This window comes from Zootoca vivipara, chromosome 7 (assembly GCF_965207765.1).
Source record: "Zootoca vivipara chromosome 7, rZooViv2.hap1.1, whole genome shotgun sequence".
NCBI classification, from domain to species: Eukaryota; Metazoa; Chordata; class Lepidosauria; order Squamata; family Lacertidae; genus Zootoca; species Zootoca vivipara.
This window is the reverse complement of record NC_142590.1, coordinates 5,263,678-5,277,300: the sequence shown is the minus strand read 5'-3', so window position 1 is coordinate 5,277,300 and position 13,623 is coordinate 5,263,678. Positions and strand designations below refer to the sequence as shown.

Genomic DNA, 13,623 nt, shown 5'->3' with positions numbered 1-13,623 from the left:
ATCCAGAATTTTGGACTACATTGTCAGTATGCTGATGACACACAGCTATGGTTCTCTTTTATGTCTGCAGGTGTGGCAGTGGATTTGCTGGGCAGATGTCTTGCCTTAGTAATGGACTGGATGAGAGCCAATAAGATGAAGCTCAATCCAGATAAGACTGAGTCATTGTTAGTGGGTGATTCCCTAGACTGGTTGGATGGGTGGTTGCCTGCTCTTGACAGGGTTACACTCTCTCTGAAGGAGCAAGTACGTAGTCTTGAGGTATGTCTGGGTCCATCACTGTCGCTTGAGGCTCAAGTGGCCTCGGTGATACAGGGTGTCGTCCATCAGGTATGGCTGGTGGCCCATCTATGCTTGTATCTGGACAGGGATAGCCTCATTTTCTGTTGCCTATGTTCTGGTAACCCTTAGGTTAGGTAAAGATAAAGGTACCCCTGACCGTTAGGTCCAGTCCCGGACGACTCTGGGGTTGCGATCTCATCTCGCTCTATAGGTCGAGGGAGCTGGTGTTTGTCCGCAGACAGCTTCCGGGTCATGTGGCCAGCATGACTCAGCCGCTTCTGGCGAAACCAGAGCAGCGCACAGAAACACCGTTTACCTTCCCGCCGGAGCGGTACCTATTTATCTATTTGCACTTGACGTGCTTTCGAACTGTTTTTTTTCTTAAAACATTGTAACTTATTTTGAGCTGCTGTGGCAAAGTGACCAATAAATTTAATAAATAACAACAATAGGCTGAAATGTATTTGTCATATTTAGAGTGAAGAGAAAGGTCACCCAAATGCTGGAGATGCCATTTATGAAGTCTTGAGTCTTCAGAAAGATTCTGAAAGAGAGGAAGAACCAGGCAGCCCATCACACGAGGATGAGGCAAAAGAGGGTAAAGCTAACTTCAGTAATACCTGTACAGGCTGTAATGTACTCCATTAAATATAGCTCTTCCTAATTTTGCTTGCCAGGGATGTACGTCAAATAGGAGAGATGCATAATTTCTGGGGGTAACCGGTTATCCATAAATGCTGTTTGTCATCTCTGTCTTTTAATTCTCCTGGTGATGAATTGCTTTGTTAGCCCCCTGCGTCCATCTTCCACTACAACCGCTACCTATCTCTGTAGGTAGTGGGCTGGAAACAGCTCCAGAGTAGATCCTGCTAGGCACCCCCTCTGAAAAAAAAACCCCACGGTTGAGTGGGGACCCCAGGGGTCCAGTGGAGCGTCGGGGAACTCGCCGACCCTGATCTCCTCGCTGCCGTCTTTGCGAGGAGGAAGGGAAGAGGCTTGAGTCTGCTTACGGCTTCATTGCACCCTACAGCCGAAGCCACATGCTGTCACCGTAAGCAGTAGATTTTCCAATTAGAGGTAAAGACCAAATACAGCTCTAAAGAAGCTTTAAAGACTTCTTTGGAGGTCTTTAAGCAGAGGCTTGACAGCCATCTGTCAGGAATCCTTTGATGGTGTTTCCTGCTTGGCAGGGGGTTGGACTGGATGGCCCTTGTGGTCTCTTCCAACTCTATGATTCCATGAAAGAAGCAATTGGATTTAAATCAATTGATCTGGCAAAACGGAAGCAAAAAAGGAAGTTGGCTTCCATTTTCTGTGGACAGGCAGAATGGGAGCAGAGCACAGTAGTAGCAGCTAATGGAGACTATTTAGCAATTTTGAAATACAGTACAAGAGATTTCCCTTCTTTTGGATACATATTGGATACAATTATGTCTGGTTGCTATTCAATAGAGTAACTTTGAGATACAAGCTGACAGCTGGGCAGAGATACAATTTGACAGACTGAGTGATCTCTGGCAGAGCAGCAAAAGACTCCTGTTTAAAGAGAGGCTTAGAAATACAGTGGAACCTCTACTTACGAATTTAATCTGTTCCGAATGCACATTCGTAAGTAGAAACATTCGTAAGTCGAAATGATGTTTCCCATAGGAATGCATTGGGAATGGATTAATTCATTCCGGGGCATTAAAAAAGGCACTTTAAAGACCGGCGACAGCTGCGAGGGCCCGATCTGGCCCTATGGCCAGATCGGCAGGTGGGGAAGCCGGTAGGAGGCCGGTGGGAGCGGCGACGATGGGCCCGATCCGGCCCTATGGCCGGATCGGCAGCTGGGGAGGCTGGCAGCGGCGGGGAGGGCTGGGGGGGCACGGCGGGAGGCCGGCGACGGTGGCGAGGATGGGAGTAGTTGGAACAGAATAGATGGAATAGGACTGCTGGGAGCAGACTTCTTCTTCCGAAGTGACAGTTGCACTACCACCAACCTGGCACACACTTTCTGCCAGGGATCCTGTGAACCAAACTACACCCCTTAACTACATTAGTTTTATAAACTAATTTGTGTTCTGCCTTGCACTAGTTTTCCTTACAGAGTTATAAGAAGTGTGCAATGGAATAAGAATCTCTTGTGACCATGTCACTGATAAGTATGTTCATGTCTTGGGTTTTTCTGATATAGAGAGCGATAATGAACTCTCAAGTGGTACTGGTGATGTATCAAAGGATTGCCCAGAGAAGATCTTGTATTCATGGGGAGAATTGCTTGGAAGATGGTAAGAATGAATTAGAAATAATTTGCAAGAGAAGTGAACAGTGACTGATTAGAAAAGTAACTTTTTTAAAGACTTGAGCATAATTTACCTAGGAGTTTATCTCACTCCATTTCTTTGGCGTAAAACTGAAAGCAAGAAAAAAACAACAGTACTTGGGGATGGGGAGAGAAGAAGGTGCTTGATGTGGTATCACATTTTTCATGCTTTAGGACAGGCCACAGAAGCCTGTGTGTGATGCATAGTTCTGTCAATTTTCCTTTGGACTTGCTGTGATTAGATGCCTGAATTACCCTGTCAGTACCTCTCTTTTCTATTACAAGGGGGACTCAGAGCATGGGAGTTTACTTGTAAATAATAGGCTACTGAGAGACTTACAAGTTGGTTATCCAAATTGGTTTAATCTCATGCTTTTATGTCATTGAGATGCAATTGTTATATGGTCTAGCACCCCTTCCTCAGTATAGTTGTTTAAGAACAGAAAACAGAAAAGAAGAGCCTGCTGAACCAGGCCAAGGGCCCATCTAGCTCAACATCTGGCTCTCACAATGGCCAACCAGATACCTGCGGGAAACAGGCAAGCAGGACATGCACATAAGAGCAACCACCCACCCCATGGCTTCCAACAACTGGTATTCAGAAGCATTCCTGCCTCCTAGCATGAAGGTAGAACATAGCCATTGTGCTCAGTAGCCGTTCATAGCCCTTATCCTCCATGAATTTGTCAAATTGTTTTTTAAAAGCATCTCAGTTGGCGGCCATCACTGCCTCCTGTGGGAGCAAGTTCCATAGTTTAACAATGAGCTGCATGAAGAATTACTTTCTCTTATCAGTCCTGAATCTTCCAACATTCAGATTCATTGCATGTTCCTGCGTCCTAGTGTTATGGGAGAGGAAGAAAAAACTTTTTATTTTATAATTTTATGAAATTCTATCTTCTCGCCTCTTACTGGCCTTTCCTCTAAACTAAAACGTCCCAGACGCTGCAAGAGTTGGTAATTGGGCATATATTCTGATGTCAGAATATTAAGCTCTCCCTTTTGACATATACCGTATTTTTCCGTGTATTGGACGAGGTTTTTTTGACTCAAAAATCATGTCAAAAAAGTGGAGTCGCCCAATACATGGATAGTGGGGTGGGGTGGAGGAAGAAGTGGGGTGCTGCCAGCCATCTGGTTGGCAGGAGCGTGGCAGCAACCGAGGAGCGATCTGGGGGCATTTCCTGTCCACAGCTGCTCGTTGGTGGGAGTGCAACTTTCCCCGGTGCCTCTGCGCGTGGCGGGCGCTGCCTGGATCCTTTCCTGCACGTGGCGGCATCGGAGGAGGTTGCGCTCCCACCCACCGGATGGCGGGCAGGAGCACAAATTCCTCCGATGCCACTGTGGGTGGGAAACAATCTAGGGAGTGTTTCCTGCCTGCAGCTGCCTGGGGGAAGAGGCTCAACAATTTTGGGCCATCTCCCCTCATTTTCTTAAAACAGTCCCCAAAAATGGGGGGCATGTCTTATACATGGGGGCACCCTATAGATGGAACAATATAGTACGTACAGGAGTGTCACCATTCCTACTGTCTTCTCATCACCAGGATAGTTGAGAATTTGTTATGGCAAATCTATTTTTCCTGTTTTATATTAGAATATTTCAAAGTGACTTTCTGTAGAAGGTGTGTGTATAATTTAGGCTTGCACTGTTCAAATAAGCAACAACTTTCCTACCTTTTCGTTAGGCATAGTAACCTTAGTGTGAGACCAAAAGGACTGTCTTCGCTGGTGAAGCGTGGTGTTCCAGAGGCATTAAGAGCTGAGGTATGGCAGTTACTAGCAGGATGCCATGATAACCAGGCGATGTTGGAAAAATACAGAATTCTCATCACAAAGGTGAGTCTTTCGAAAATGTTCATTGATATGATGTCTTTGTATATTAAATCAGATCATTCTGCATGTGCAACAATAGAGCTATATCTTAAAAAAGAAATTTTCACTAGAATACTTTACTGCTTGCTGTGGGTACCCACAGATTTGATTCAATTAGCTACCCCATCCGGCCCTGTAGCCTTCCTTGAGTTGATTCCCTTCAGCACCTTCCTCATCTCTCCTTCTTCCGCATTAAATACTACATTCCTTTGTACTGATGATGGTGACTGTGGTGATGGTGGGTGGCAAAGCCTCCACAGGTGTCACTGCAGTTGTTGCTTCCAAACGGGCACAAAAGACATTCAACTCCTCTGCAAGGGATGCCCCTCCCTTGCCTGCCAGGGAATCTTTGGATTTATACCCCATCAATTCCTGTACACTTCGCCACACCTGCCTAGTATTGTTACTCTGTGGGTGATTCCCCAACCGCTGTCGATACACCTCCTTGACCACACGGATACCTCTCTTTAAGTCCGCTCTGGCTAAACTGTACAGCAACCTATTTCCACTCCTGAAAGAAGTATTTCTTGTCTTTAGCAACCCCTGGCCCTCCCTTGTCATCCAGGGCTTCCTGTTTGGGTAGATCTTTATCCGGCGCCTCTGTGTCACATTGTCAGTGCAGAACCTGATGTAGTCCAGCACTTCCTCAGTATGAGTCTCTACATCCTATTGGGCCAATACCTCCCAGTCTGTTATTACCTATCCAGAATTTAGGTGAACAAGGTTATTAATCTAATAAATTCAGCAGAGAAGGATATAACTGTGTCATTCACTTAGCACCAACAATGTTTCTGGCACTGTACAAAGTATGTTGCTAGCTATACCTAAGACTGAAGTAACATGGATTAAGCACAAGTAAAAAAAGGATAAAATTCGCAGTGGATTGAGGGGAATGATAGTTAGGAAGTAATAGTTGGCAAGTACAGGTTACACAAAAGCTTAGTTTAGATGGAGGATTGGAAACAAATTGCAGGGTGTACACACTCCCTCTACCCACTCCATTCTTGCATAGCGTCCTTTTCCATTTTTTGTTTAGTGCTAGGTGAAGTTAGCTGTGTACTTGGGACTGGAAGCTAGTGTATATGACAAGCACTGCTGTAATGTAATGATACCTGCCAGTTCCCATCAATAATCTTGCTTACCTATTTTGGAGTAGTTGGTGTTTCAAAGTAGTTCGATTGCAGTAGTACATTGCAGTAGTACAACTCACAGCTCCCCAGCACATGGATAATTGTCACAAAGCTCTCTCTTATCCAGTAGTAGTGTAGTTTATATATAAGCAAAAAAAAAAGTGCTCTGTGCCACTAAGGCTGTTGTGTGCCTCAAGTGACAGAGCTGGATCTAAGATTACCTATGGACCTGCTCTTTTAAGGGGAGTGTAAGAACCCTGGCCAAAATAGGCTGTATTTTGCCTAATTACCATATTGGCCTGAATATAAGACGCACCCACAAATAAGCCACACATTTAAAATTCAAGGCTTATTTGCCCGCTTCCTGGTACTACCTCCCCAAGCCTGGGGAGGCTTGGGAACGGCGGGCAGGCTGTGCGCCATTGCCCCATGCTCCTGGGCTGCTTCCGGGGGGGGGGGGAGAGCAGCCGCACCACTTTGCCAGCGGCCTCCCCCTCTCCCCTTCCTTAGGCAGCTGGGGGAGGCTTGGGAGCAGTGGGTGGGTGGCTTGCCGCTGCCCCGTGCTCCCAGGCTGCTTCCCCGGGGGGGAGGGGAGGGGGAGCCACATGGTAAGATTGCGAATACAAGCCGCACTTTAACTTTTCATGGCCTGAATTCAGAAAAAAAGTATGGCTTATATTTGGGCCAATACGGTAGATGGACAAACAACTCATAAACAGTGCTTGTCTGCCTTAGGTCTCTTTATTGGCCTTCCAGCTCATTACTGTGTTCAAGCACTAGTTCTAGAACCTCTACTGCCTCACCTGCTTTAGATGAAAAGGAGACATAAAATTCTAAGTGGATTTGAGGTAGCTGAAAGATGTTCCAAGCTGAAGCTGTAATATTGGCAAAGCAGAAATTAAACTTTACTAAAAAATATACAGCCCACACAATGCTGCTTGCTTGCTTAGGTCAGCTGGAGAGAGACAAAAGTTAGTACCATCACGGTCTGAAGTGCAGTTCATGAGGATACAATAAAATATTTTTCCTGCTATGTGCCCAGCTATGGAACTCCCTATCCTAGGACATTCTTTTAGTGCAGGGGTCCCCAGACTACGGCCCGGGGGCCGGATACGGCCCAATTGGCCTGCCAATCCGGCCTGCGACGACCCCCGCCGCCCGCTCTTATGGCGCGCAGCGCGGCAGTGCTCTTCCGGGTCGGGGAAAAAGCGCCGAAAATCCTTTGTGCGCATGCGTATGGGCCTCTCCCGACCCGGAAGAGGTCATTTCTGGTGCACTTCCGGGTCGGGGGAGGCCCATACGCATGTGCACAACAGATTTTCGGCGCTTTTTCCACCCTGGAAGCGCGCCGCCGCGCCAGTAAGTGCCCGTGCGCATGCGCACGGGCGCGCACTCCCCCGCCCGCCGGCCCGCACAGGCGCGCGCTCCCCATCCTCCGGCCCACCGCGCGATCGACGCGGTGGGAACCGGCCCAAACGCCGGTCAAGTCTGGGGACCGCTGTTTTAGTGCCTACTTTGGTTGCATTCCAGTGCCAGCTGAAACTTCTTTTTTTTTTCTGGTAGGCTTTTCACTTGACCAATGTATGAAGTTAAGTCTTATTTGCCTGTCTGCTTTGCTTTCTGAATTTTTCATCTCCTTTAAAATTTTTTCTTTTTAATTACAAATTATCGTTATTGGCCAAATTATACTGTTCCCAACCTTAGCTAGCAAAGCTTGCTATCATCCCAAATGCACTTTTTTTGGGTACCTATCGCTGTTTAAGTGGATGTTTGTACATTCTCCTTCTCATTGAGCCTTTGTGTAAGTTAGGAAGAGAACTAGGCAGGAACATGTACATTCTTCTAGAAAAGTCTTTATCAAAGGGAAGGGTAGGGAGCAGAGCACACACACAATTCCTTGTTGAGGCTCTAGAAGCTTCTGCACTATAGATTGGTCATGTGGGATCCCAAATGTTTGAGGGCAAGAAGGCCAGTTAATGAACAATGGTTGGAGGATTTTTGTTGTAAGTTGCCTTATGCCAACACTGTATTTTCCTCATCCCCTCCAATGAGAACCTCCAACTCCAATGAGTTGGGCAGTGAGAATATCATTCTGTGTCATCGGTGTTTTGTTGCACGTCATTAGTATTATTCATTTCATTTCTATACCATTTTATATTTTGAAGAAAAAACTAATAATCCCAAAGTGGTTTACAACCTATATTAAAACATCAAGAAAAGGAAAAAAAGAATCCAGAAGAAATCCAAATATAAAGTATACATTCAAAGAAATATAACCGGAAACTAAAATATTATCTTAAAGATTTCAGTATAAAACATTACAAAGGTGCTCAACTGCAGAATGCACATTTAACGCAGCAAAGTTAACAACAACTACATTTTTATCTTAAGCATTTCAAAAGAAAACATTACTAAAGGAAGTGAAATATAAAATGCACATTTAAAACAGCATAATCAGCAAGAGAATAAAATTAAAATACAATAATAAACATACAACATATCTGCTGCTGTAGGTAAGGTGGTCTCTGAGCTCTTCAACAGCCTCAGCTTTTGTAGCTGGAGTCAATCAGGGCCCTGCCCTCCCCATGATTCATGATTCATGCATCCTGTTTTTGGTAGCAGCCCTTTTGTATCATGCAGTTCTGCCCTTAGCAGCAGGGGTGGGTGGGTGGGAATCAAGTGTTGGACTGGAGAGACATGTATTCAGTCCCATCACACCCAAGACACTTTCTGAAAGACCATAGGTCAATCTTCAACCACCAATCTAGCAAAGCACATAGCTTGTAGGATGAAATTGGGCTTTATGTTGCCCTGAACTTTGTCATTGAAGGGTGAGATTTCTTGATTCCTTCCTTCCTTCCTTGCGCGGGGCGCCAGGCCGACAGGGCGGGGGCGCCGGAGCAATCTCCGCACCACGGCGCCCGACATGCTTGAGATGGCCCTCCTTCCTTCCTTCCTTCCTTCCTTCCTTCCTTCCTTCCTTCCTTCCTTCCTTCCTTCCTTCCTTCCTTCCTCTCTTTTGCTGTTGTTGATTCTTGCCAATCAAACTTTTTTCCTATTTTCATTGCTGTCTTAGGAAAACGGATTTTTGAATAACTTCCTGTCTTTTTCTTTGTTATCGGGTGCTTCTAGCTTTCCCTACTTTTTGAAAACAGCAGTGTTGTTATCACAAGTAATGTCCACACTTTTGAAATCTCATGAGAAGCTGGAGGATTTTGAATTGGAGGTCTGATGCAGACTGAGTCACATTTAAGCTAATTGGACTGTAGAATATATATTAAATCACAGAATGAATCCTAGTACATATATAATAAAAACTGTGTGTTAGAATCTGAAGATACTTAAACAAAAAAACCAATTTGTTTTCTTATTCAGTGTTTTGATACGTTTGCTTTGTTCAACACCTATTATTCTGTAGCACTGAAGACATGTATTAATTCTGCTCTCTAGAGGAGATTTTATAAAACAATATGTGTAGGTCTTTTGAAAGTTGAGTCATAGAAGTTGGCTGAGATTGATCTATTTTTTCTACTTTTGACTGCTTTTAAGATCCCAGTTGCCATAACAACTTTATTACCTTTTTTTCTTTTAGCAAATCAGTTGCCATAACAATAAAATATAGCTTTATGAATGTGACCGCGTTTCTTTTTGACATTCTTCATTTTTATAGAAATACCTCGTGGTTGGGGGTTGTGTATGTTTCTTAAAATATTAAGCCTTCAATCTAGCATTCTGCATATTTGTGGATGTATCTCACTGAAGCCAATGTATATCCAACTGTGTATTTTCCTGTTTCTTTCCAAGCCAGCATTTGTACATTATGAAATGAATCTATTCATATAATCTATAGGCCAGGAAAGAGGCATATGGCACAGGCAGTTAGTGACTCTGCTGTGTGCCAGCCCCTCCTCCATCCTGGGGAATTCGGTTGTCCTGTTTGCCGGCCCTCGAGTCTGCAGTTGTTGTTGCTGAATGCCAGGTTGGCTCTGAGTAAGATTCCCCCAATCCATGATCTGATGATGGATGAGAATGCTGATTTTGGTCTGTACCACTGAGACCTGGGTGAGTAAGCAGGGTGGAGTGGGTCTCCCCCAGCTGTGCCCACCTGAATACTTGGTGCAGCATCAGGGCAGACTTGAGGGTCCGGGAGCGGAAGTTGCTGTGTCTAGAGAGATTCCAGCTCCCTTTCAGGCTCTCTGTCCAGTTGTGAGGGGGATCTAGAGCAGGGGTAGGCAAACTAAGACCTTCTAAATCTGGCCCATTAAATCAGTGTGTTTTTACATGAGTAGAATGTGTCCTTTTATTTAAAATGCATCTCTGGGTTGTTTGTAGGGCACAGGAATTCATTCATTTTTCTCCCTCCAAAATATAGTCCGGCCCACCACACGGCTGAAAAAGCTTGCTGACCCCTGATCTAGAGTGTGTGTTCCTGGCATTGGGCTATCAGAACAGATTAGAGAGCCTGCTGGTTTACTAGATGGACGGCAGGTTGCCTGGTCTTGATGGAGTTACATTCTCTCTAAAGGAGCAAGTACATAGCTTGTGGGTACTTCAGGATTCTTTGCTGTCGCTTGGGGCTCAGGTGGCCTTGGTGGAGTGGAGTGGGCCAGGTAAAGCTGATGTTACCTGTGTTTTCTTTGTAGCATAGGAGTCCCATAGCTATTAATTTTTAATATTGCTAGATCTTCTTCATTGTACTTGTATAATTAAGAGAAGCAGTGCATTGCATTGCAACCTAATTGAATTGCATGTGACGGAGGACATCTGTTATGGTTCTCTCTGTCTCTTAAAGTCTGTGTGGCATGCAAGCCATGTTTAAGTATTCAACAGTCAGCATTATGATTGGCTTAACTGAACTAATATTGGGGGTGACTCCAGAGGTTCAGCCTGACTTTGCCATATCTGGATTTCACACCTTGCACAATCCCGGCTCAAGCTCACCTAGTTGCCGCTAGCTCACGTAGCTCACTTTTATATGTCTTTCATGTCCTACTCTCCCTGTGCTCAAAGTCATCCGTGTCTGACTCAACTTACTTAGTCATATAGACCAATTTCCACAAGTTATCTGGATTGTTGATTTCCCCATAATTTTTGGGAATATTGTTCCAAACACAGATTTCCAATAGGTTGATAAAGTATGATTTTTGTTACCTGTTTTCTATCATTTCTGGGGGTAGAAAAATACTCTGCAAGTACTGTACTCTTAGATACGGTATGTTTTACATTGTGGTGTTTGATTTGCAATATTTTGTGTTCCAAATTGTTGTGGCCTGCCTTGGAAGAGGTAACCCTGAAAGGCAGCCTATACATAATAAAATGGGAACAAAACACACAATATCAAATTCATTGTGACTAATAATGTCTCTCTGTGTGTGGACTCAGAAAAATTAACTTCATATTCTTGATTCCAAATTCATGAAAGCACACAATACAAATTCATTTCATGTGACTCAATGTGGTGCCTTCCATAGTTCTAGTTACAGGTAGGTAGCCGTGTTGGTCTGCCGTAGTTGAAACAAAATAAAAAAATTCCTTCCAGTAGCACCTTAGAGGCCAAGCATTTTGATTGCTTCTTTTGCTACCAGTCAGCAGTTTCATGCTGGTTACCAGCAGCTTTGATAATACCTTTACTTCGGATCTATTCTTTTAACATTCCCAGCTTTGCTACCAACTTCAGGGGAGTGGCAGCTCTCTTCTGTGCCCTTTGGTCTCTTGCTCAGTCCTCCAAGGCACTTTGATATTATTGTTACCAGAGTAATAGCAGTATGTCAGCTTCTGATAGTTTCCAGTATTTATTTCTACTAATTTATCACTGAGCCTTAAAATTTGCTGTGTATCACATAAAATATGCGGCAACTGAAACATACAATAAGCTTCAAAGAAACTATTTTTCAACTACATGTCTGTGTCTAGCCAGTGCTTCCCTACAGGGCTGTCTTACCCATAGGTGCTAGGGGTGCCGGGCACCCGGGCGCTGGGCTCTCAGGGGTGCCAGGCCGAGAGTCTGGGGCCTGAGAGTTGGGTCCTGGGAAGAGCCCCCCCTTCGGTTGGAGCGCTGTGGCGGGCTCTTTTGCGGGGCGGCTCTGTGTCACGAGTTAGGGAGAGACCAAGCCAGCGAGACAGTGTGGTGGCCGGCCGGCTCTGCCCTCCTGCGTGCCTGGGACTGGGCAACCTGGGGGGTGGGTGGGCAACAGGCGGATCTTTGCACCCTGGTGCCGCATATGCTTGAGACAGCCCTGCTTCCCTATAAAGGGCTTTGGAAATGCTCCACTTATTTGTACCAGCAAGGTATCATATGAAAGCCCATGGCAAGTATTGACTGATATTGTGTAGTCCTAAAGTACTTTTGTGCTATGTGGGTTTCAGCAATTTAAAATTCTGACTACTACTCATTATTATGCTATGTTAGATTTGGTTCTGAAGAATAGAGTCATTGTGATGGCCTGGGACTCGGGCTCGGACTCGGAACCAGAGGAGTCTCAGTCTGCACCGGATCCTCTGCCACAGGCATCAGCTGAGCCAAGTCAGGGGCCTGAGCTTGTCCTGGCTCCAACAGCTGGCCCACTACCGGCTGAGTCAGGAGAGGCTGAGGTGGCTCCTGGGTCTAGTAACGCACCTGCGTCTCCCAAGCTGCAGAGACTCAGGTCTGAGAGAAGGAGAGATCTGAGTACTCGCAGGAGGAGTGCTCGCCTTCAGGCGAGACATGGTGGTGAGTCATCAGGGGATCGGGACCGGCTATTACCCCGTCAGAGATAAAAGGGGGTCAGATCCCACCCCAGATTGCGGGAGCAACATTGCTGTTTGCCAGATCCTGCCTGTGTTCCTGTTCCTGACTGTGTCTGCTTTCCTGCCCTGCACCCTCCTTCAGCTACATCAGACTGACTCTACGTTGACTCTTCGGACCGCGGACCGGACCTGGACCTCGCTTCTCGGATTACCCACGGGACCAGCACGGTCATTTCAGTTGAGGCTTTTGGAGGGTGCAAGGAGTTTCAGTGTGTGTTTGTGTGGGACTTGAAGAATCCTAGTGCATAAATTCATATACAGTGGTGACTCGACTTACAAATTTAATCTGTTCTGAAGGCACCTTCCTAGGTCAAAAAATTCGTAAGTCGAAAAGCACCATTGGAAATGTGATTTCCCCGTAGGAATGCATTGGAAACAGAAAAATTTGTAAGTCGAAGCAACCCCATCTAAAATTCGTAAGTCGAAAAAACCCTATCTAAAACCGCCGCGGTTTCCGTTCGGATGTCGAGAAATTCGTACGCATGCAGCCATTTGCCCCACTCGTAAGTCGAAAAATTTGGTTGTCGAGTCGAGGTACCACTGTATAGCTTTTTGGATCCCGGGTATGAAGTTTAATTAAACAGATGTAGCTAAATAACTTCTAATTCCGGTTCTGAGGTGCTCTATGTTCTGTTTAGCATACGGGGACCTTTCACAGAGTTGTACTGACTTGTATCATAGCAAACAAGGCAGTTAAAACTGGAGAGCCTGTGAAACCTCTGTCTACCAATGATACTGCAGGATATCAAACACATGCTGCCAGGTGGTGTTTGCAGCCTGTGGGCTCTAAACGTGCTAATATTATTACAGTATGCTAGCTCAAGAGAAGCTTGGTATGAAATCTGGCTTCATACTTAAACAAGTGTCTTTGGCAGTTGAACTGGTGCAAAGTAAAGTTACAAATTTTATTGGTAAAAACTATTTAAAAATACAAAGTAAAACCACCAAATCAGAATGGCAGAAAGAATACCACCCAGTCTCTCCCATCCCCTGGCTGAAGGGCTGGGCTGTGTGTTGGTATGATGTGCAGGATTCACCCCCACCCAACCAGCGGAAAGGAGTGGAGGCCCCAGCTTTGCCCTAGCACAGGCACCCCCAAACTCCGGCCCTCCAGATGTTTTGGACTACAATTCCCATCATCCCTGACCACTGATCCTGTTAGCTAGGGATCATGGGAGTTGTAGGCCAAAACATCTGGAGGGCCGGAGTTTGGGGATGCCTGCCCTAGCACATGGAGACCCACTGC

General features: G+C 45.5%; 1 protein-coding gene across 3 annotated transcripts in view; it reads left to right on the top strand.

Annotated features, from left to right (window-relative positions):
• The window catches only part of RABGAP1L (RAB GTPase activating protein 1 like), a 132,838-nt gene that overhangs the window by 21,956 nt on the left and 97,259 nt on the right, over positions 1-13,623 (top strand). For all 3 annotated transcript variants that reach the window (XM_035123633.3, XM_035123631.3, XM_035123632.3), the window contains exons 12-14: positions 760-880; positions 2,459-2,552; positions 4,275-4,425. In XM_035123633.3, the coding sequence (XP_034979524.3) occupies positions 760-880; positions 2,459-2,552; positions 4,275-4,425 (366 nt within the window). The remainder of the gene's footprint in view (positions 1-759; positions 881-2,458; positions 2,553-4,274; positions 4,426-13,623) is intronic.